The 25,062-nt window shown below is 38.2% G+C and overlaps 1 protein-coding gene across 2 annotated transcripts in view; it reads left to right on the plus strand.

The window, feature by feature from the left end:
* RAF1 (Raf-1 proto-oncogene, serine/threonine kinase) overlaps window positions 1-25,062 on the plus strand; it is a 72,311-nt gene that overhangs the window by 43,003 nt on the left and 4,246 nt on the right. Inside the window, exons 3-14 of one of the 2 annotated variants that reach the window (XM_036738750.1) lie at window positions 898-1,010; window positions 4,988-5,090; window positions 5,403-5,560; window positions 6,912-7,010; window positions 10,705-10,858; window positions 11,449-11,508; window positions 13,585-13,612; window positions 13,722-13,849; window positions 14,363-14,480; window positions 17,378-17,462; window positions 18,031-18,207; window positions 19,741-19,787. In XM_036738750.1, coding sequence (XP_036594645.1) covers window positions 898-1,010; window positions 4,988-5,090; window positions 5,403-5,560; window positions 6,912-7,010; window positions 10,705-10,858; window positions 11,449-11,508; window positions 13,585-13,612; window positions 13,722-13,849; window positions 14,363-14,480; window positions 17,378-17,462; window positions 18,031-18,207; window positions 19,741-19,787 — 1,270 coding nt within the window. The remainder of the gene's footprint in view (window positions 1-897; window positions 1,011-4,987; window positions 5,091-5,402; window positions 5,561-6,911; window positions 7,011-10,704; window positions 10,859-11,448; window positions 11,509-13,584; window positions 13,613-13,721; window positions 13,850-14,362; window positions 14,481-17,377; window positions 17,463-18,030; window positions 18,208-19,740; window positions 19,788-25,062) is intronic. The other variant, XM_036738752.1, reaches the window with a different exon arrangement.

The raw sequence follows: 25,062 nt of genomic DNA on the forward strand, positions 1-25,062 counted from the left end.
CTCACAGATAGTGTAGTCCAGCTCTTTCATTTTATAGATGGGGAAGCTGAAACCCGGTAACTTTACTTTTCAGCATTATGAGGCTTAGACAAAATGAGACAATGTATTTAAAGTGTTTTATAAATGTTAAAAATGCTTATAAATGTCAACTATTGTTATCATAGTCTTAATTGAAAAAAGGTCACATGGGGGCATGGGACTAAGCCAGGATTCAAATCTAGGGTTTTTGAATTTGGAGTCAGGACTCTGTTAGATCACACTGCTGATAATTACAACATCTCTTTTGGACTTTAAAGTTTATCAAATGCTTTCCCACAAAAGTCATGTAATATAGGTCAAGATAATGTTGTTAGGATTTTATACATAGGTATCGTTCAGAGAGCAAGAAAAGTATTAAGTTATATTTCCTGCCCTCAAGGAACTGATAGAGAATAAAATAGAATAATACATGATCAAGAACAGATGATCTAAACAGTAATGGTGTGAGTAATGGGTGAGGAGACAACCATGGGAGCTAGAACTGATGGAAAGCAGATTTCTCATCTATGTTTAGGTTATACAATGAGAATAGATCAAAACCTGAATTCTTATGTTAAAAAACTCAATCTTACTTGTGAACTAGATTGACTCACACGGTTGATTAGATTAACGACATTGGTCAGTTTCAAATGAAATTTGAAATCATCTCATCTTTCCAAATGAAATCACCTATCTTTAAAGATGAAACATTGCTAGGAAGGGATACAGGATCATCACCAAACTTTTATAGACATATTGTACATGGAAATCCTTCTAAACTATAAATAATTATGAATGTATATTTAATTTTGATGTTAAATACATAATTTTAAAAATAAGGCATTGTATTCTATTCTAAAACCACCTATTTGTTTATAGGTTAATGTTCGAAATGGAATGACCTTGCATGATTGCCTTATGAAAGCTCTTAAAGTGAGAGGCCTCCAGCCAGAATGTTGTGCAGTTTTTAGACTTCTCCATGAACAGAAAGGGTAAGAATCTTCAAACACATAAGCAAGGCAGCTGCTATGACCAAAAAGTACTTCCCAGTCACAAATAACAGCAATTCTTTCTGTAGTCAGTGAATATTTACCTCACTGAAGAACAGTATCTGCCCTTATTCAAAGCCTGCCAACAGTGACTCTCCTTGCCAGGCAGTTGGTTATGGTAGCTGAGGGCAATACCAGATTAGACTATAAAATTATACATGTAAAATCTTGTGTAAAAGAATAGTTGATTAGGAGTACAGTATTGCCGTATAAAACAGAAGGGCAGTGGAGGTAAAACAAGTTCAAAGAAAGCTTGATGAGAGATGAGTAGTTGTCATCCCAAGAACACTGAAGTATATAACTGGAAGGACCCACAACAAACGAGAGAAATGGTACAATGATGATCTAGTTTTTATAACTTTTACTGTTTAGGATATTTGGGCCCATTTAAGCATATATGCTAGGGAGGTAATTATTAAAAGAAAGGTCTCATATACATCAAAATATTTTGTCTTGATAGTTTTTGTAGTAGGAACAAACTGGAGCACAATAGATGACAGTTGATTGGTGGATGGCTAGAATGATTAGGGGATGGCACATGATTGTAATAGAATGATTTACCGTGATGAATACAGGGAATCATGGAAAGACTTATATGAATTTAGGGAAAGTGAAGTAGAGCCAGGGAAACAATGGACCATGGAAACAGGAAGATTCACCACCATAGAACAAAAAATTAAAAAAAAATGTTGTGAAATTACAAAGAACAAGCATAACCCCCAAGAAGAGATAAGAGATATTTTTTTTCTCTTGTTTGTTATAAGGGCTTGCTTTCTGGAGGGGAGAATAATATAATGAGAAATGTAGGTCATGTAACAATGAAGTATATGGATAAAAAGGGAAAAAAAAATGGACAATGGAGCTGCCATCTTTAGATTGCTGCTTGAGGAGGGGGAAATTCTTTAGCACCACAGAAAATAAAGCTGGAAAAGGCAGCTGGACCAGATCAAGTAAACCCAGAAGAGAGCCTTGCTGAGAGAGCATTCAGGGACCAACACTGAAAATGTCTGAAAGAACATAGTTTCCACCTTGAAGGTGGAAAGAATACAATATGATGTAGAATATACCATGGATACAAATGGTATAGAAAAAATCTTGGCCCTTCTTACCGCTCCAACTTCTTGATGCATGTACAAAGAAAGAAAAAGAATCTGAGAGCCAGCCTAGCCCATCTGCTTTGCTGTCATCTATGGAAAATGAAGGGGAGTCACTCAGCATGTTGTATGGACTCTTTTTGGCTCATTTCTATGTGGACATAGACCAGAGTTGTATAGGAAGGGCAGGCATAACTGGGTTATGAGCTGCATCACTGGAAGGAGTGCCCACGTGGGTGAGATTACAGATCAATATGAGTCCATAAGCAATTAAAAGGAAAGCAAAGGCTTGCAATTATGGGATTATTACAAGGACATTATCTTGAAAAACACATGATAGTCTTTGTGAGATTGAATTTTGTTGAGTCTTCTTAACATATCCATCTGTGGGACTTAATTTTTCCCCACAGTAATTATTTTTTATTGTGGTTCAGAAATAGATGGCAACCTTCTGACAGGAAGGCATTCTGAACTTAATAATACTGTCTGTTAAAAGATAAATATTCAAAGCCTTTCCAACTTGGTAGAAGGACCTCCCAGAATTTGGGCTTGGTTTAAAAGAAGGTCACCTGCATAATTGTACCATTAGCTTAGTTCAACACATTTTTATGTAAAATTTTATCATATATCAGAGTGGCAACAGATTTTGCAAAAAGGAAAACTCCCAAATGAATTTTATTATAACATTTCAAGAGGTGTTGAATCCTGAGGACACTGCCTTTGGCATTTCTACAATTTTTCAAAGTTATTCTTCTGCCAGATCTGATACACTGCACCTCTCTCAGAAACACAGATGCCATCCAAAGTCCATCCTGTTTTCTAACAATCCTTGTGTTTTGCTTTCATGGTGTATTGAGTCAAGGCAGCTCAGTTTGATATAAATTCCGTGTCACTTCCTTCAAAATTTAACTAATCTTTTTGGGCTTGACAAACAGTACAAGGCACCCTTGGCCCTCTGTACCTCTATAGATGTATTTTCTTTTTTTTTTTTTAATTCGTATTTTTCTTTCTTTTTTTAAAAACAAATTTGTTTTTTATTTTTAGTTTATAACACTTGGTTCCACAAGTTTTTGGTTTCCAAATTTTCTCTCCCTCCCACTCCTGCCTCCAACCCCCCAAGATCATGTAATCCAATGTAGGCTCTACATATACCTTCACATTGAACTTATTTACATAATAGTCCAATTGTAATGAAGAATTATAACCAATGGAATGAATCATGAGGAAGGAGAAACGAAACCAAAAAAGAAGGAAAAAAATATACATACAGATGTATTTTCACCCATAAAGTTTCTCGTTTCCACAACTGAGCCATTCTCTTGAATGACAGCAGTGATTGGGAAGTGAACCTGTGTCACCCTCACTGTACTGAAAACCCAGGATGCCTTGTTAGTTATGACTAACCGAAGTGACCTTGGGCTGCAGGGCTGCTCACTTTTGTGTCCATATCCTCACCTTTCTTTAGTCCAAAGCCTTTTACCTCTTCTGCAAGGAAACATTGATGTGGTAGACATCTGAGGACTCCTTCAGGCCTTCCCAGTAATTGTGTTGCCCTTCAAAAAGATGTCAGCATTTTCTGGTTTGTTACCTGTCTGTGTGCTTAGACTGGTCTCCATACTCTTTGTGGATGGGCCACCGAGCGTATGTATGGTTTTGAAAAGTCAAAGATTGGCACTTGGTGTTGGACATGTCATCCATCCAGTTCACTGGTCTGTCTTTCATAGAGACACCAAAGGCTATTTTAAAGGGCCTTGAGGGCTAACCTCAGAACTAGAGGTTTATTTGAAACTCTGTTTTCTGTGTGATCCTATCTCCTGGAAATTTAGCTCAATTTTTTAAAAGTTTTTTTTCTACCACATGGGGACAAAAAATTCTCTCAGTTTACCACACACTCTGTAAATAGTACTTCCTTGTACTAATTCTAAACTTCTTTCCACCTTTAAGGCATATTTCCCTTAGGTAATGGGGATGTAGTGAAGTCAGTAGAGGCTTCTCCTCCCCTCATCGCCCTGTCAAGACCCAGTGAGGACTAATAACAGCACTGACAGGTAGGACCTCAGGAGGTCCAAGTCATGCTGAGTTATTCGCAGTCTGTAGGATACCCCAGAAACCTAAGCTCTTCTAGGGCTGAATAGAGTTTGTGTGAAGAAAGTTAAAAATGTAGGGTGACATCAGGCCCTTTCTAGGGCAGGTCTTACCTTCCAGCATAAATTGGAAATAACTTTGCCTTGTATCTCTCTTTGCCATTAGATTTGGGATAAGCAGCTAGCTGGGAGTGAGGGAGGGAAGAGAAGCATCATAAAAGCACTTGGCACTGTGTTAAGTACTTTACAGATATTTTCTCATTTGATCCTCAGAACAACCCTGAGAAGTAGGTGCTGTTATCTCCATTTTATGGTTGAAGAAACTGAGCCAAACAGAGGTTAAGTAACTTACCCAAGGTCACACAACTAGATTGGAACTCCAGCTTTCCTAATTGTAGACCCAGCTCTGCACTCTGGAACCCCTTTGTGCCCCCTAATTCAGAGAATTAGACTGGTTGATTTAAAGTCAGCTAGTGAGTAGGAAGTATGATATAGACTAGAGGTTAAGGGCTTGTCCTTGGAGTTATTAAGACTTGGTTTTAGATCCCACCTTTGGCACATATGAGCTTTGTGACATGGCAAATTAGAAATCATTAGCATAGGACTATAAGCTCTTCCCATAGTGGCAAAATGAATTTTCTGTTTCAAAATGACAACATTTTCATCAATATCAGGCATGCATATATAGTCCCTAGTATGGATAATGTAATTTTATTTTGATACATTTTAAAATTCCTTTTAGGAAGAAAACACGCTTAGATTGGAATACTGATGCTGCCTCTTTGGTGGGAGAAGAACTTCAAGTAGATTTCCTGGATCATGTTCCCCTCACAACACACAATTTTGTAAGTTGCTTTTCGTTTTATCCTTGTAGTATGTTTTTGCATAATTTAAATTCATAAGTTGGGAATTTCACATTCTAATAGTACTTGGTCTGTTGAATCAGAAGCTGTGTTTATAATATAGCTTATAATGCAGGGCTGTTCAGAAAAAAAATCTTTAAAAAATTCTTGTTATAGATTTCCTATATTCTTGATCCTTTAGCTTTAGGGGGTGGGGGAAGGGTGCAGTACATAGAAATCAGTCATCTGACTTCTAAAAATTTACTAATTGACGTGGCATGCAATGTTTTATCCCCCATCTTCTTCATCTCCTAGGCTCGAAAAACTTTCCTGAAGCTTGCCTTCTGTGATATTTGTCAGAAGTTCCTGCTGAATGGATTTCGATGTCAGACATGTGGCTACAAGTTTCATGAGCACTGTAGCACTAAGGTCCCCACTATGTGTGTGGATTGGAGTAATATCAGACAGCTCTTGTAAGGGTCCTCCTTTTTTTAAACTGTATCGAATACTATAATGGGAGAGGTAAACAGTGTCCTGGAAAATCACTATAGTGGGTGTTTACGGGACTTACTAGGCCTTTGTAATGAACAGGTCTGAGCTTCAGGCATATCAATAACAATATTGTAAAAGTGAGGGCCAGAGTCATATAATGTTGGACACTGACTCTGGTGTCAGGGAAAAGTCATGTCAGCCATCTAGCATTCTGAGAGCAGCAGATATGTGTGGAGCAGGCACCTAACCACCAGTAGATTCTTAACATGAGTCACTTAAATAAAACAATGGCACATACACGTGCTCAGTAGGACACTTTTGGAGGTAGTGTAGCATTGGGTTTAAAAGAATACCTTAACATAAATCAGCAGACACCTCTCCAAGATGGAGGCATTCACATAACTAAATAGTGTGGATATCAGCAGGAACAGGACTCCCCAAATGATTTTCTTTTCTGGATGAGAATTGATTGTTACTGACATTTGTAGTCACACAGTGATCACATATGTGTTCCTTAGGTGCCTGTCGAGCTTTCACCCCATGACATTTATGTTCTTTTGAGTAGATTTGAAAAGGATACTACCTCAAATAAGAAGCTGGAAATCCTTGTCTTAGACCATGAAAATGGCATTGTTCATGTGTACATATGTGTCTATATGTCTCTTTTGTTCAAGAGGGCTTTTCTTCCAGTCTGCCCTATTATTTAAAATTCTTGGTGCTGAATTTGGTTGATAGGAAAGTCTAACAAGAAGAACTAAATGAAAACATTTTTTTACTTCTTGTGTTTATATTTTTAAAAATTTTTTATTTATTTTTAGTTTTCAACATTTACACTTGTGTTTTTAAAGTGATATTTAGATGAAAAGATAAAATTAGTTGTATTAAAATATATTCATCTAAGATGTATATAAACATGGGCATTGTGTCAGTAGCTTCAAAGTAGTGATCTTGTAGGCTCTTATTTCTTATTTCTACAAAGCCCTAACTTGGTTTTAGTTGTAAGATTTCCGGATTATCATCTTTTGTCAAATGATCTCTCTTTATGTTAGGGTTACTCACTAGTTGACCCTACACTCAAACTTGTGGTGTTCATTGGCATATTACTGACACTCACTTCCTGATTGTCTAGCACATCACTGAAGGTACTGTATGTGCCTCACTTTGCAGAAGTTTTGAATAAGAGTGGAAAAACCTGAATGTGGCTGGGTCGTTTTGGGGTTTAAAGCAATTCGTACTTTTGCAAAAAGTAGAGACACTAAGTCAGATGGAAGGTAGTGTTTCTCTATATTGCAGTAATAATAACTAAACCTTTCTTTATCCAACTTCATTTAGGTTGTTTCCAAATTCCAGTGTTGGTGAGAGTGGTGTACCAGCACTACCTCCCCTAACAGTGCGTCGGATGCGAGAGTCTGTTTCCCAGATCCCCATTAGGTAAATCACGTTTTTCTTTTTTTCCTAAATTCAGTTTTACTTTATTTTCAGTTTCAAATTCCCTCCGTCCCCCACTCACTGAGGAGGCAAGAAAAACAAAACCCATTGCAAATCGGTATAGTCATGCAAAGTTTCTACTTTAGCCGTGCCAAGAAAAGGAAAGAAAGAGAAGAAAATATGCTTGAGTCTGCACTCTGTGAGTCCAGCACTTCTCTTCCCAGATAGAGAACAGCATGTTTCATCATGACTTCTTTGGAATTGTGGTTGGTCAGTTACTAAGTCTTTGAAAGTTGATCATCTTTACAACATTGCTGTTACTGTATAAATTGTTCTCCTTGTTCTGCTCACTTCACGCCACAGCAGTTCATACAAGTCTTCCCAGGTTTTTCTGAAACCATCTTCCATCATTTCTTAGAGCACAGTAGTATTCCATTACATTAATATGCCACAACTTGTTCATCCATTCCCCTATTAATGGACCTCCCCTCAGTTTCCAGTTTTGCCAACACAAAAAGAGCTGCTATAAATATTTTTTAATATATGGGTCCTTTTCCTCTTTCTTTGATGTCTTTGGGGTATAAACTTGGTAATGGTATTGCTGGGTCAAAGGGTATGCACCATTTAATAACTTTTTGGGCATAGTTCTAAATTGTTCTCCAGAACACAGCTCTACAAACAGTGCATTAGTGTCCCTAAATTTACTTGTCATTTTCCTTTTTTTTGGTCATCTTAGTCAATCTGATGGATGTGAGGTGGTACCTCAGAGTTGTTTTAAATTGTATTCCTCTAATTATGTGATTTAGAGCATTTTTCACATGGCTATTAATAACTTTGATTTTTTTCCTTCTTAAAAGTGCTAATCATGTCTTTTTATCATTTATCAGTTTGGGCACAATTCTTATTCTTGCAAATTTGATAAATGAGACTTTCATCAGAGAATTTTCTGCAAAGATTTTTTTTTTCCCAACATCTTCCTTTTTTCCCCAATTTTAACAGCATTGGTTTTGTTAGTATAAAATCTTATTTAATATCACATAATCAAATTTATACATTTTGCCTCCTATGAACCTCTCTGCCTTTTGTTTGGTCATGAACTCTTCCCCATCCATAGATGTAACAGGTGGCTTCTTTCATGCTCCACTAATTTGCTTATGATATGATATCACCCTTTATGTCTAAATCATGTACTCATTTTGAGCTTATCTTGATATATGGCGTGAGATGTTAGTCCATGCTTTGTTTCTGTCAGACTGCTTTCCAGTTTTCCCAACAGTTGTTGTCAAGTAGTGAGTTCTTGTCCCAGTATCTGGAATCTTTGCCCATTTGCTTATGTATGTTATGTGTATGTTCCACTGATGAACCTTTCTATTTCTTAGCCAACACCAGATTGTTTTGACAATTACAACTTTGTAGTATAGGTTGAGATTTGGTACTGCTAGGACCCTTTCCTTCGGGTTTTTTTCGATTCCTTTGATATTTTTGACCCTTTCTGTTTCTGGATGAATGTTGTTACTATTTTTTTTTGTTTTATAAACTCATTCTTTGTAGTTTGGTATTGCACTGAATAAGTAAATTTAGGTAGTGTTGCCATTTTTATTAGTTCAGTCTACCGATGATAATGAACGTATCTCCAGTTATGTAGATTTGTCTTTACTTGTGTGAAGAGTGTTTTGTAATTGTATTTATAGAGTTCTTTTGTGAGTCCTGGCAGATAAACTCCCAAGTATCTTATACTGTCTGTAGTTATTTTAAATGGAATTTCTCTATCATAAGTCACTTTCTATAGCACTAAGCACATTTACTCATACTCCATGTTATTCACATGGAAGCATATCCTGCCAGAACATGGGTATGACTAAAATAGAAAAGTGAAAGACACCGAATTTTAGAGTAGAATCGTGTACATTGTATTTACTGCATCCAGTTGCCATTACTTCCCTCGGGCTCCATAGGATAAGGAACATTCATATGTGTACATATTTATTCACTACTGCAAAGTTTATAAAACACTTAGGTCACAACTACAACTTAGGTAACAGAAGTAGGGTTATGCCCATTTTTTAGCAGATACACTTTTATTCCAAGTCCACTCCTGTTTCCGCTTTTATTCCAACTCTGCCCGTTTCTGCTGTACTCTGTGACTTTGGGACATCGTTCCAAAGACATAGTTCTCAGGGTTCTACTTTATTGGCCTTGTGAGACTTACTGACTTATGTAAGTAATATAGCTTCTTCAACTGATTGAATCTTGAAAATCGAGTCAAATTTTGTGAGAGTTGGAGACATAGATATTTAATGTAGTAAAGAATTCATTTGTAAAACTACCTAAAATTAATGCAGAATATGAAACCTCCCAAAATAGTAGGAGTGATTTTCTTAAAGGTTGAAAATGTTTAGGGTCATATTTTATGTATAAACTTAAACCAATTCACTTTTCACAATTATTATGCATCATGACATTTCTTTAAGTTTGTACATGTGTTGTGAAGTTGGAGAGATGGTCTGGTCTTGTGCCCAGCAGTTTGGTGGAGTCTGCAGTAGACTCAGAAGCATGGCCTTGCTTTTGCTGCACTCCGGGCATTTGGCACTTGTGGATATTTCTTTTGGTGTTATGATGCTGTGATTTTTACCAGGAAGATTTCTGGGTGCCAAGAAGCTGTACTCCAAATGTGTTTGAGTATATCAGAGTACTTGTCGTCTGTGTAATATCTTAAACTCCTGTTTAGAATGGAGTTGTTCTTAAGAAACAGAAGTGAAATGCGTTTTTTTTTTTTTTCATTTTACTCTAATCAAGAGAGCAGTTGTCTTTGAAAACCATTCCTTCTGACATGGCACTGGTCAGCTGAACCCTCAAATTGAGGGGCCGGGCCCTCAGATGGCATAATTTGAATAATTTGGAGTATTTAGGTAATTAATTTCTCTATGCAAAAAGGGCATTTCCCCTTAAGGAAGCTTAGAATTGTTTTTACCTTTTATGATTACCATGTTTGACAGGGGATTTATTTTATTAGTGTGAACAGAGCACAAACGAATCCTTAGAGCAACTAATGAAAATTACAGCTATACTTGATAAAAACTGTTGGAGGTTCAGAAAGTGGTTATTTTTAAGGGGTCTGACAACTGATTTCACAATTTGTAATCACAATTGAGAAGCTGTTTTAGCAGTTACTTTAAGGTGAAAGCCTGTTGGGAGGAGGGGAGTTAAAAGTTAAATAATGTCTGATGCCTTAACCTTTTTTCTGAACATGCTAGGCAGGTCTTACCTCTTACCAACTGTCAAAATTTTCTGTAAAGCCCTTTAATTTAGCCTGTAAATTAAATTGGGCAAGTTTCAACTAGCTAAATTGGTTGGCAAATACTTTTCTCTTCCTGAAGATGCTTTAACATTCTGGATTAATAAGTATAAATGATTTATTTAAGAGGAAAAAATGTATTATTATCATTATATGTACCCCACTGTTCTTAGGATTTTATGGCATTTCAATAGGCTAGTACCTGAAAATTTTTCTTACTAAAATGATGGAAAATTTTGCCAAAGAAACTAATCTTTTTCATTTATAGGCTTGAGCTATAGGCATCTATATAAAATCTTGTTGCAGTTTGTCTCCAAACATCTTTATGAGGAAAGCAATGCAAATATATTTTACATATGGCAAAGTTTAAAGATTACTGAGCCCCCTTTTCCTCCTTGCTAGTTCCCAGCACAGGTATTCCACGCCCCACGCCTTCACGTTCAGCACGTCATCACCATCCTCAGAGGGCTCCCTTTCCCAGAGGCAGAGGTCTACATCTACCCCAAATGTCCATATGGTCAGCACCACCATGCCAGTGGACAGTCGGATTATAGAGGTAACGGGACTACTTCAAATAAAAATTGCTTAGCACTCTCAAATAGGAAGAGATTTTATTTTCTAAGTTAGATATCAGTGTTGGATTTCACACTAGAAATATCATAATGGTTTCTAATTTCCCTTTATGTTTAAAGTTTCTCTGCTTCTTTTGTAACATCTTTTGCCCAGCTGAGTAATGTGTGTGGTAATGTTGGGAGAGAGGCATCAAAGAAATGCTTAGAGAAATCCTAGTGTGAACGTTTCTTTTCCAAACTTGCGCAGGTATTGAGCTAGTGCATTAATATTAAGGAATGCTGGTGTTTGGGCCTTCTGTGTTGGGGATGAAGGAAGGGCCAGTTTTCTGCAAGGCATGAAGGCGGCTATAAGTCTGGGAACAAGTTGCAGGATTTGGAGTATCGCATTTGGGGAGGGGTTCTGCACTGAGTGAAGTGCCCAGTGCTTGGCTGCCAGCTGCTTTTTCTTTTCTCGCCTTCCTGGTGGGGTGTTTTTGTTTCCTTTTCTTTCTAGTACCTCTTTCATAGTGACTGCAAACACTCAAATGCTCCCTGTGTTCTTTCTTCTTTTTTATTTCTCATTGCTTTGGACTAGAATAGCAGCCTGAACACTTCTCCCAGGGCGTGGTGCAGACGGTCATGTTTGAGGGCAAGAGTAGGTATTCTTCTTCGTGCCTTTGCTTTCTTGTGATTAACAGGACTGCCCAGACTGTGCCACATAGCATAGGATCGAGGCAGGACAGAATTTGAACTCGTGAATTTCTTGCCACACTAGTTTCCACAACTTCTAACATTCCTGTAGGGGCTTGAAAGGTTACCTGCCGTAGGGAATGTCTGTGCTGTCTTGTTAATTTGTTTGTTTGCTTAATTTCACATATGTCAGCACATGCAAATCTTATATTTTTTTTCCTTTTTTTTTTTTAACTTGAAACTCTAATTCTTCTCTGATTGGTTACTATAGCATTCGTAAATTGTTTGTGTCTCATTTATAAGCCATGTATGTCTTTTCATTGATAGTTTGGTTGCTGCTTTATTTTTGTCAGTCAACACCAGAAAACTCTTGGCAAGCACGTGCCATTTTAAGTGGCAATGTATTCATTCTAGCCTCCAGATAACTACTGTTAGGATCATCTGCCCCACCAGCTGCTGTTGCTAGTAACTTAAAATGAAAGCTACGCTCTCACGCCCGTCTAATAAAATGCTTGGCTCCAGACTTTGGATGTGCTCATTTGAATGAATGATTCTATCACAGAGGTTCTTCCTCTCTAAGCAGTTTTAGTAACAGAGGAAAATTTCAGAAGAGGAAAATTCAAGTGTTTCTGTTAGAAATGACTACCATAATAATCTTAATCATTCCTGTTTTTTGGACTCAGGTTCAGTTTCTCCTTTTTTCTAGTTATTTACAATTTTTCTAGTGCATATTGTGTTTTATTTAAATTTTAGTATTTACAATTCCTTTTAATTGACAGGTTCTGAGAGGACAAAGCAGTATAGCCTTTGGGAGTGCCTGATGGCTTTAGGTTCAAGAGAGGAAGGCACTGGAGTAAAGCTCATCTTAGCACACAGGAAATCTTTGCTCTAGTTTGGATTATGATGTGCTTTAGATAATTAAAATGAGTAGATTGGTTTTGTAGTGGGGTCAGCTGTTAGAAGAGCAGGAAGCAGGTAATAGGTCTAAGACTGGGACAGAATTCAAATCTCAGAATGTCTCAAAGCATTTAGAGAAACAGTTTGCTAAGAGCTCGAGGAACCCATGAATATAAAAATAGCTTTATTTTGGTGTTAGGATTGTTTAAAGATGTTTATTTGCCCTTGTTTAGTTTTTTTCTTGCCAAAAATCTGAATGTTAAGCATTTTACCTATTTTTATAACTACTTACTACTGTAGTTACTTACACATATAAAATAGAAATGTTTTGTTATCAGCAGTGGGTATTCATGAGGAGAAAATGGAGTCATTTTATATGAGAATGAGAAGTAAATGAAACTTGTGTTATCCTTCAAATTGAGATTTCTGTTCATTAGTTCTGAATACTAGTCACAGAAGCAAGCCTTCAAAACAAGGTCTAAAGTGCCATAGTATACAGAGCCACTCCATGAGGTCTTTTATTTAAGATGGAATTCTGGTGGGGATTGGACCTTGTTCCTCAGCTGGAGAAGGCTTCCTGGTACAGTGGAAGGAGGACTGGACTAGAAGTCAGGAGACCTGTTCTCTAGGCCAGACTGTGCCACTCTGAGAACAAGGCCCAGTCACTTCTCCCCATGCCATCACTGTCCACTTCCAAACCTGCATTTGGATGGCACTGAATGCCTACATGGAGTTAGAATAGTCCCTGATGGTTTTGAATTGTGCTCCATGTTTCACTGAACCCAGAAAAATTAGGATTAAAAAGAAAATTAGGATCTGACTAAAGAAAAGGCCACTTTACTTGGCTAACATTTCTTCAGTCTTTTGCTTGGGGGTGGGGGGATGGTTTCCTGGAATTAGCAAATTAATATAAACTATTTTATTCCTTGGAGTAAAGCTCTTGAAGGATATTGTTGGTCACTTACATTTGTTCTGTTTAGTCAAAAGAGAATCACTCAGGTTATGTTTTTATAATTTTTGAATTCTAGACATTTCACAATCCTTTTTCCATTTTTGCCTATCTTCCCTTCCCTGCCCCTTTCCACTAGGTACTCTATTCTAGGGTAAAAGCTAATCATTTTTTCTTTTTTCTTTTTTCTATTAGGATGCAATTCGAAGTCACAGTGAATCAGGTACTTGTATGTCCTCAAATAACAAACAGTAGCAATGTTTTCTTTAAATCACTCTGAATTTCCTATTGGCTCATGTGTATCCCGATTGCCTTTGTCTTTTTGTGTTAAGCCTCACCTTCAGCTCTGTCCAGTAGTCCAAACAACCTGAGTCCAACTGGCTGGTCTCAGTCCAAAACCCCTGTTCCAGCACACAGAGAAAGAGCCCCAGGATCCGGTACACAAGAGAAAAATAAAATTGTAAGTATGGTCAGCTTGATTTATTGTTTCAAAATAGTGAAGGATACCACATTTTTTAAGTGCTTACTATGTGCCTAACACTAGGGATAAAAACTGAAGAAAGCCAGATGGTCTTTGTCTCTAAGGAGCTTACATTCTAATGAGGGAAGAGGCAACATAAAGGGGAGGTAGAAATCTGGCAGCATGGTGGGGAATGTCCAGGAAGTGACAGCGCAGCCTGGGCCAAGAAAGGCAGGGGGAAATCTTAACCTGTCTGAGTCCAGGGGGGTCCTGGGATCAGAGGCCAGAGTTTTGGTAGGAAGGGGAGAAGGATAGAATATATAGCACAGGCTATAAAAGAGAAAGCCAGCAGTTTAATTTGAAGGCTTTTATAATGTATGTTGGGGAGACTTGAATTTCAGTGTTTGACATCATTTGTTTTTGCACACTAGTGTTCAGAAACAAGATGTATGCTGGTGGTCATCCGTGGGTTTATTTGCCCATGTTATATTCTGACATATTTACTTGTTCCAGAGGCCACGTGGACAGAGAGATTCGAGTTATTACTGGGAAATAGAAGCCAGTGAAGTCATGCTATCAACCAGAATAGGGTCGGGTTCATTTGGGACAGTGTACAAGGGTAAATGGCACGGTGAGTATGATTTTTACACAGTAGTTACCTTCTCTAGGAACAGGTGGAGCAGGCAGCAACCTCTAACATTTATAAATGTTCATATTTCCAAAGCCTTGAAGTTCTAACATTGATGGCACATAAAAGTTTATTTTGCATTGTCAAGTTAGATGTGTCATGGTGGAGGTTCATTGTTCATTGTCCCTAAGTGACAGATGTACAGAGGGTGCAATTTTCAAATTTTACCTTGAGGTTAAAAATGTTTTGTTTATGAGAATTGTTGTTCATGGTAATGGCCATAAGTCATTACAAAAAGGATATATTGGGTCCAATATACTATACTTAAGAATGCAAGGAAGTGTCTAATACATTTTAGATAAGTTTCCATTTGGAAAAATTAAAATAAATTTTGCTCCTAAAAAGGGCTCAACTTCAGGAACCTGGAAAACCCACCTATTTGGAAAAGCCCCTTCATTCCACCTATTCCAGATAAGTGAAATGTTCAACTGTAATTTAAATTTAAATTTCAAATTCCATTTGGAATAATGAGACCAAACACAGAATATAAATACAAGCTTAAATTTACCATAACATCCTTGTTCAAAAGTCTGATAATCAATAGTAATAAATCATAACTTATTTGTATGGTATTAGATTCCAGTAATAGGTGACCATACTATTAGTGGTCCAGTGTAAGTCTCGAATCTAGAAGTACAAAGTTCAGTTTTCGTAATGAATAATTAATTACTTTAGGAGCTATCTTACACAAATTTTTTTTAAAAAAAATCCATCTAACTTGCTATATTTATGATGCCCAAAGCACAAATATGGCATCTGCTAAATCCTGCTGAGGTGAGTATTCAGTATAATTTCAGGAGATGATGCTGAGAGTGCAGGAGTCTATTAATATGGTGGTATGGCTAAACTAGGATTGTAGCTCGTGTATTTGTTGTGAGAACTAAAAAGACCTCCGAGGGGACTAGGAGGGCTTTACAAGACCTCAGGGATGGCTGGTTTCACAGGCCTACGTTCTCCTTTGGCCAGTCCGGCTTGCTGCCCTCATCTTACTGCTCCTCAGAGGCAAAGTCGATACTCAGGCCTTTTCGGGTGGTAGGACCTGCCAGGGCCTTCACTCACTGTCCTAGTCCAAGGTTACCGGGGCCACAGTAAAGCATGGTAATAGTACTTTTGTGGAGGGGGAAGATTTTATGACTTTTAAAATGATAAAGGGGAAAGTTCTTTTTCTGTTTTACTCTTCCTGCTGTTATTTTTATTAACAAGTAATAACAGCACCTCACATACTTGGACATGTACACATACTTTCTTTACCAGAAGCCCGGGGCAGGCAGAACCGTAGTTATTGGCCTTGTTTTCTGGGACAGTGAACAGGCTTAGCTAAATGAAGAGACTTATCATGAGTGCACGACCGCTATAGAGCAGAGGCAGGCCTCCAGTGCCCAACTTCTGACTCCATGCCCACTGGGCTTTCCAGGGATCCCATGCACTTCTAGCATTCGACTCTAAGGCTTTGTCTTTGTTGCCTTCTCAGTGTCGGAAGGGGGAGAGTTTGGTTCTGAAAGTAAAATAGAATTGAATTTTTAAAAAAGCATCAAGAATTAGGTCCCAAGAGCCAGCAGAGCTTTGCAGCAGCCCAAGGATCCTGCAGGTGCTTCAGGTGTTGTATGAAGTAACTGACTGTTTCTTATGCCAGTTTCATTCTTCCTCCTTGGGCTTTGGAAATAGAAAACAGCTGCTCCAAGAACAAGGACTTGCCCATTCTGGGCCTTTGGGAACTGTTTATTGACTAGTTCATTCAGATTGATTTCACAGGGCTTTGAATCATGAATTTGCAAATTGTGTCATTTTAGTTGGTGCCATTTGTAAAAAAGCAGCTGCTGCTACTTTTTATAATTTTTTAAGGACATGTTCCTTTCTAGGGAAATTTGACTATATTTAATGAAGAAATTCTTTAGACACAAAATTTTGCTATCCCAAAAGGAATGTAGAATGTTGGTTTCTTCAACACACAAAAGTTCCCATGAGCTGAAAGGCCTTAAAGTTTTCCAGAGGCTTCCCTCTCCCCCCCACCCCAGTGTATCCACAAAGAACATATTTGCATTGCACTCATACATACATAGTGTATGACGGCAGGTGACTTACTGTGTACTCAGCTCTATGCAAGGCTATAAAGATGTTTGACATCTTCTGGCCTTGCAAAGCTTCAGCAGGGGAAATAGGACACTGCTCCCTCCCAAGCCCCCCAGATCGTAAAGATTAGCAGTGTGTACAAGACACTAAACCAGTAACACAGTGCTCTGGGAACTCACAGACAAGGGGGGGTGGTCGGGTGGTTGGTGGGGAACTCAGGAAGGCTTCAGGGGTGGGGCATGTGGAGAAAGGACGTGCATCTTAAGAGGAGAAGGACAAAGCATTATTTAGTGCTCACTGTGTGCCAAGCACTGTGAGAAGTGCCAGGGACCTAAAGACAAAAGCACAGCCCCTGCCCTTGAGGAGCTTGCATTCTGTTGAGGGAAACAGCAGGCAAACAGCTGGCACATAGAAGAGGTGGAGTGAGTGGAAGGAAGGCTTCCTACAGAAAGTTGGCAAGTGGAGTGTCACTGGTCTGCGTAGGGTGTGAAGGTGAGCTAAGTATAATTGAATGGGAAGGGGCCAAGTGATGAGAGGCTTCCATTTTGGGTCTTGGAGACGGTAGAAAGCCGTTGGTGTTTTTATCAAGTAAGGAGGGCACCAGGATCAGAAATGAGACTTAAGAAAATCACTCACAAGAACCATTTGTAGCAGAGCCTGTATTGTTGTGACCGCCTCCTTAGATGGAAGTTCCCTGCTCTGTCACGTGGATGACAACGTGAAGTAAAAAGCATTCCTTTTTGTCATGTTGACTTTAAGTTGATTTGCAGGAGACGTTGCTGTGAAGATATTAAAGGTCATTGATCCAACCCCAGAACAGTTTCAGGCTTTCAGGAACGAAGTGGCCGTCTTAAGGTGAGCAGAGAAGTTCTGTTGTCTCGTTTCAGAGACCCTTCTGCCAAATGTGTGGGATTCGTTCTGTGAAAACGTTCCACAGGTTAATTGTCTTAGTGAGTATATAGTGCTTCCTTACAGTAGGTCAAACTCAGAGGTCAGCTAACGCACACACAGCCTGGCCCCCTTATCCTCTGCTGAGAAACCATTCTGGCCCTCTTCCCCCATCTTGCCCCTCCCCCCCACCTTGCTGGGATCTGCTTTCCCCTTCCTTCCAGTGGACTCAAAGCTCTTGGGGGTAAGGACTGTGTTATTTTTATCCCTGTACCCCTTGTAGTAAATGTTGAAATGTCTCATCTCTCATTTTACACATCAGGAATAAAAAGCCCAGAGAGCTTCACTGATTTGCCCCAGATCAGAGAGGTCGTTAAGTAGAGAGACAATTCTTAGGTTGAAGTTTTCTAATTAGACTACAGTGCTTTGATGCTATGGCTTTGAATTCCCTAAAGTCTGTCAATAATCTCCTTTGTTTTGATGTTATTTCATAAGGATAATGGGAATTTTTTTTCCTCTTTATATTTTTCTTTAGAAAAACCAGGCATGTTAACATTCTGTTGTTCATGGGCTATATGACTAAAGATAACCTGGCAATTGTGACCCAGTGGTGTGAGGGGAGCAGTCTTTATAAACACCTCCATGTCCAGGAGACCAAATTTCAGATGTTCCAGCTTATTGACATTGCCCGGCAGACAGCACAAGGAATGGAGTAAGTACTTTAGGAGACTAAATACTGACTTACTCAAAATATTCCTAGTTTTGAAAAGACATTTAATATGTATTGATGTTTAGAATTTACGTAAATGTTACATATAATATGTACAAATAAAATCTGTATCTAAGGACTTTGTGTGAATAGACTGAAAACCAGCCTCAAGGTGAAAATAAGTTACAACAAATGAAACCTCTTCAGAGATTAACATTACCCCGTCATTGATGTGTTTTCCAACCCTCTCACCCACTCCCTGTGCCTTATTCTACCCCTGGCTGTCACAAAGACTCCAGCAAACCCCACCCTCTCTGAGGGTGCTTTTGGGAAGCCCGGTGCTGCCACCACGTCACTGCTGAGGAAGGCTGCTTGGGTTCTCTTTGGCCCATGGTCAGTAATGACAGAAACTTGTAGTCTTTAGAATGTGTTCTCCTCATGACAACCCTGTGGGCAGCAGAATAAATGCTATCTTGACTGTAAAGTTTGCTCAGAAGGGTGGAGGGACTTGCCCAGTGTCTTGTACACTTTGGAGCCTGGGTTCAATCCTGATTCCAAGCTGAGCCTTTCAGCCAGCGATATCTCCCCCTCCCTAGCTCAGGGAAGAAGGTCTGCTGGACCCCTAGAGCAGGTTTAGTCATGCTTTGGTCACAGTTGACTGTAATGATAATTTTGTTTAGAAAGATCAAAAACTTTGGGCATTTCTGAGGTAGGGAAACTTATCAAACAAAAAAAGGCAAAGAAGCTCCAAGCTAGAAGAGGGAAATCCACTAGGGTTGTTTTTAGAACAGACCAAGTATTTGTTGAGGCAGGAACATATGTTTGATTGGCTTCCCATAGGAAAACAGACAAATAATGTCTCTGCGACATTGGCCTTAGACATGGACCCTCCTTGGGCTTCAGTTTTCTCATTCTTAAAATGAGGGGATTGGATTAATTGGCCTTTGAGTTGAGCCCTGAAGTTCTACATCGGTGATCATCCTAGGATTATGGTGTGATCTTCTATAGTGAAGTGGGATTAAACTCTACCTTTTTATTGCTTGTCTTTATTTTGAAGAAACGGTAGTAGTAAGACTTTGGGTTTGCAATTCTTTTTGATGTCCAGTATACAATAATGAATTTCCTGACCAAGTCGACAGAAATGTCCATTGTCTCTGGGCATTATGGTGACTAAATGCTGCATAGACAGCCCCTTTAAAAGAAGATGACCTCTCAGGTCCTTTGGCGCTTCAGTGGCCTTTCGCTGCCTGCCTTAAAGTTTCAGTGACCTTGCTGTGCTGACCGGTTCTTTGCCCTAGTACTGTACTCGGACACCATTTGATGTAAGATAGGGAGGTTGCAGACCCTAAGTGAGTTAGTTTGGTTACTGAAGCCTCTGAAAGAACTCCTTGTAAAGTCACTTCTTTGATAAAACAACCCCGCTTCCTTATTTGCTCTTTGCAGCTTTTGCTTTCTGTGGTAATCTGGTAATGCCACCTGATTCTATATCACATGTAGGATGAACATATTTTTACAAGCTTTTTTTTTCTTTTACAGTTATTTACATGCTAAGAACATCATCCACAGAGACATGAAATCAAATAGTATCCTTTAATTATGTAGTTTAATGTGATTAATGTGGAAGGTTCCACGATTAAGAAGATCCAAGTATACTTTGTCAGTTCTCCGTGGAGCTAGAAGAAGTCTTCATACAGCTGAGGAATGACTACACAGTAGAAGGCTGGACATTTATCTTTCTATTTCTTCCTGTACAGTTGTCCCAGCATCAGTGTACAAAACCTGACTTTCTCATGGTCGCTTTTAATTTTTTAAATATGTATATTTATTGATATGTTGTTTTTAAATCATCTGCATTTCCTAGAGAACTGTCCCTTATTAAAAAAAAAAGAAATAGCAAACCACCAAGACATCCAGAAAGTCCTCTATCTTCCACATTCATAGTCCCCCACCTCCAGAAAGAATCAAGTGATGCCTTCTCATCTCTTTGTGGCTAACTTTGACCATTTTAATTTTTGTAAATGAATTTTTACTGTTATATTGTTTTAACATCCCCTTATATAGAGGGAAGCAAAGTTCTGCAAAACTAAACAACGTATCTGAAAAAGTCCTACAGTGCATGCAGTACCTCACACAAGGTCTCTGCACTTCCATGGAGGAGCAAGGGAAGGCAGCTTCTCCTTTCTCTTCTTCAGGGTCAAGCTTGGCCATTATCATTTTGCAGCATTCCATTTCAGTTGTGTTTTCTGTTACATTACTGTAGTTGTGTGTATTGTTTTCCTGGATCTGCTTGCTTCACTTGGTATCTGTTCATGTAATTGTAACAATAGCTATCTTCTTGTGTAGTGCTGTGTGCCAGGCACGGTGCTAAGCACTTTCTGTTTATCCTCTTGTTTGATCCTCACCACAGCCCTGGCAGGTAGGTGCTTTTATCCTCAGTTTACACATGAGGAAACTGAGGCAGACGAGGGTCAGGTGACTTGCTAGTGTCTGAGGCTAGATTGAACTCAGGTCTTCCTGACTCCCAGCCCAGTGCCCAGTGCTCCATAGTGCCCCCTCACTGCACCAAAAGAGTTCCTATGTAAGTTTCGTCATGCTTCTCTCATTACTTACAATGCAGTAGTATTCATAACATTCATGTACAACCATTTGTTAAGCCATTTCTTGACAGGCATCTGCTATGTTTCTGGTTAAGTAACCCATGAGTTTTATTCATTTCAATTTAGTGGACACTTACTAAGGGCTGTCTGTGTACAGAGTACTTCCCTAGGCACCAGGAAAGATGTAAAGATCAAATAGTCCCTGTTTTCATGGAGCCTAAAATCTCATAGGTAGAGACAACACAAGAGATTATAACTATCTGAAGTATCAAGTGCATTGGGCTCTGTTTTTATGTATCTTCTTTAAAGCCAAAGTAGGGAAGATCATCTTTTGACTGGAGGGATCAGGGAAGACTTCTTGGAGGAAATGGCATTTAATCTGAGCTTTCAACAGTAGGAGAATATCTCTTAAGAACAGGACAGCATGAACAAAAGTATGGAGGTCGGAAAGTGCAGGTATCAGGATGCATAACCATCCATTTTGGTTGGAGCATAGGATTCATTATACAGGATATGATTTTTGTACAAACAAAATGAAAATTATTTCATATAATAGAGCAAATAAAATGAACATGTTTGAGAAAAAATTTGGAAGTACTTTGGGAATCCATTGGAAGGAAAGGCTGAGGAGTTAAACAAATTCTTCTGCTCCATGAAGAATCTGAAGGACTTCCAGGGAACTGCTTTTGCTACCCTAAAAAGCCAGGCCTTAAATAGGCTTATCCAGTAGAAATTACCTTGATTTCTATAGTCTTCTAATGGGAGAAATATAACAAAGATGCCAGTTTGAATATAAGATATAGTAAGTCCTGAATAGTTCAAGTAATTTTTAACCTTTACTTTCTCTACTTTTGGAAGACACAAATGATACCCCCCACCCCCCCAAAAAAAGATGGTATCATGGATTCAATTAAAAATAGCAATTTCCAAAATACAGCTTAGGGTCAGTGTATATCCGTTATTCCTTTCATTCTACAATGAAAATTAATTTTTTAGAACATAGTTGCCATGCCCAAGCCTTTCATTTTATTTAACTCCCATCTGTGATCTCTGATGACATTAGGGTTCTGAGGAGACCCTTACATCATCTCTCTCTTTTAGAATGTAAACCGTTCGTCTTTGTTGTAGTCTCTTCTTCTTGCTCACTCATGTTTATATTTTGTGTTTCTGGTCTTTCATGAAGGAATGCTCAGAGGTCCTCTTTTGTTTAAGGTCAATTTTTCCCCGGTAAGGTTACACTCAGTTTTCCTGGGTAAGTTATTCCTGGTTGGAACCTTTCTCTTTTATCCTTTGGCATATCACATTCCCAGAGTACAGCTGCTAAATCTTATGTGATCCTGTGATGTGTAATAAAGCAATGACGTTTCAGAGAAACTCAGGAACACTTGTATGGACTGATGCAGAGAGAAGGGAGCAGGAGAGAACAAGAACACCAACAACCCATGATTTTGACAAGTGATAAGCTAAGATGCAGAATAAGATACATTTTTGGATGTAGCTAATAAGGGACTTTTTTTTCTTGACAATGCTTTTTTGTTAGAAGGGCTTTATTTTTTGCATGGTGGAGGTGGGATGGGGGGAAATCTTTGATAATTGGAAAAAAAAATTAAATTATGTACCCATTTCTTGAGGGTGTCTTTGAAAATAAGAAAGGAATAGTGCATTTTTCCTCATTTTCAGATGTTTTTATGGTATAGGTGTATTTTTTATTTTTAAGTTTTATTGATGCCTTTTGTTTTTATATCACATTAATTTCTAAATCTATTACTATTCCACTCTACCTAGTGAGCCTTTTCTTTGTTTAAAAAGCCAGCTCTGTATCATTGGTTGACCCATCGACCATGCTTGATAGCATACGTACTACTCCTCCCCATCTCCAGTAAAGGCGAGGAGGCACATCTTCTTATTTCTTCTTTGGGATCCAGACCAGTCGCCATCTTCAGATCCATTTTGTTGTTCTTTCCATCTTTGTTATTGTCACTGTGCATATTGTATTCCTGGTTTATTCATTCTGCATTAGTTCATGTCTTCAGTTCTTTGGTAACACAAAAGTGCTGCTCAGATATTTTGGTGTAGGTAGGACCTTTCTGTATTTTACTTCCTTGAGGTATATTTCTAGTAGTGTGGTCTCTGGATTAAAAGGCATGGAAATTTTGATCACCTTTTATCATAATTCCAAATAGCTCTTCCAGAACGAATGGACAAATTCATAGCTCCTGACCAGTATGTTAGTGTGCATCGCTTCCCATACCACCTCCACCATTATCTATTTCCATCTTTTCCCATTTTTGGCCAATTTTCTGGATGTGAAGTGAAATCTCAGTTTCAATTTGCATCTTCCTTATTAGTGATTTAGAGCAATCTTTCATTTGGTTGTTAATATACTGAAATTCTTTTGAGAAATTTGCTCATAGGTTTTGACCAGTTATCTTTTGGGGAATAGCTTTTGGTATTTATCTTGGATATTTATAGATTTATCAGACATAGTTGATACAAAGATTTTTTTTCCCCTTCAATTGAAAATCTTTGGTTGTTTTTTTTTCCTCTGCTTTATTTTTCTCTGGTTTAGGTATTAGCATATTTTACTTGTGAAAGGAATTTTGTAAAGTGCTTTCTTTCTCACTTATTCAGAATAGTTTGTCACATAGGTATTAATTGCTCTTTAAAATGTTTGCTAGAATTCACCTATTAAGATCCACCTGCACTAAGGCTTTTTTTTCCCGTCTCTGGCGTGTTCATTTTTACTGAGATTGCATTAACATCTCTATATCACAGTCTGTTAATTTGAGGGTTTTTTTTTTAATTTCTGTAGGTAATTATTTCGCTTAAACTCCTGGTTTTGTTAGTATGTAATTTTGTATACTAGACCTTGATAATTCTTTTTCTTCTGTCGTGAATTCAACATTGTTAATTTTTTATTTTGGTAATTTTATTTTTCTTTTTAAAATTTAGTTAGCAGAAAGTTTATCGGTTTTGTTAGGTTTTTAAAGGCACCAGAAAACTTTCTTGTTTTCTATTTTTTTCTTTAATTTTCAAAATGTATTTTTCCTTTGGGCTTCTTTTAGGTTAATTGGATAAAGAATTTTTTAAAAATGGATTTTCAGTTTGTTAATCCTCATTTTTCTACTTAATGTATTTTCAAAGGAGAGCCAACCATGACATAACGGATAAAGAGCCAGCCTCAGAGTCAGTAAGACCTGATAAATAGTGGCTGTGTAAACCTAAAGTTTTCAAATACATGACTTCCCCTAAGAATGCCTTTCAGCCATGTCCAAAAAATGGCAGCATGTTGTGTCATTATTCTCTTTGACATGCTTTGGTCTTTGTTTTCCTTTTTGATACACTCATTCTTCAGGATACCACTGCAAGCCTCTGCCTCTTTCCCTTCCTACATTGCTGTTTTTATTGGGCTACTAAGGGTATAAAGATTTTAAAGAATGTGTTAACACTTCGGCCTTTTTATATTTTTTTGTCCTTTATTTGTCAGGCATATTTTCATAAACTAGTCTCCAGTTGTTCCCATTCACAGTTACAGTAGTACTCAAACTCAAATAGAAATAAAGCCACTAATCTGGACATAAGGATCCCTGAAGGCCTTATCTTGACGGTTTTAAATTGTAGTGTTATCTGTATTGTATTCTTACTTGTCAAGTATTTCCCAATTACATTTGCACTTGGAAGGGTTTGACACATCTGGTGCACAGACTACTGTTTGCTTTTCTTGAAGCACTTGATTTGGTAGAGCAAAATGCAGCCTTGAGGACTTTCTTCCAATTATATGTATCCTGTGAATATGTTAAGAATACGTGAGATTTCTTGATAGAAGTAACTACAGGAAGTTTTGTTCATCAGTTCTCTGATTCTCAATATGAATGAAGCAAGGTATAAAACATATATTCACTAAAGGTGTTTGCCACTGCGATGGGGAGATGTTTGGCAGATTAGATCTTTCAGGTCACTCCTGTTTACAGATGACTTATGAATTATATCAAGCCCTGGGAAACAATAGAGCCTCTAATTGAGACCCACACCTACTCAAAAGAGTTTGGCCTAAAAATTACCCAGGAAAAGCAAAGTGGATAAAGAATTCATCCCTTCCAGACTCTAATCTTAATTTGGCTAGACGGCTTATTGAGCTGATTCATCATTACATCCATCTCAGACACTAGTGACAATGGCCATTACGCTGGCACCAAAATTGGATGGAGTGGATGAGAGGACTGCATTTGGGAAATCCTAACAGTGCTCAGCATGACCTCCC

This window comes from Trichosurus vulpecula, chromosome 9 (genome assembly GCF_011100635.1).
Source record: "Trichosurus vulpecula isolate mTriVul1 chromosome 9, mTriVul1.pri, whole genome shotgun sequence".
Lineage (NCBI taxonomy): Eukaryota > Metazoa > Chordata > Mammalia > Diprotodontia > Phalangeridae > Trichosurus > Trichosurus vulpecula.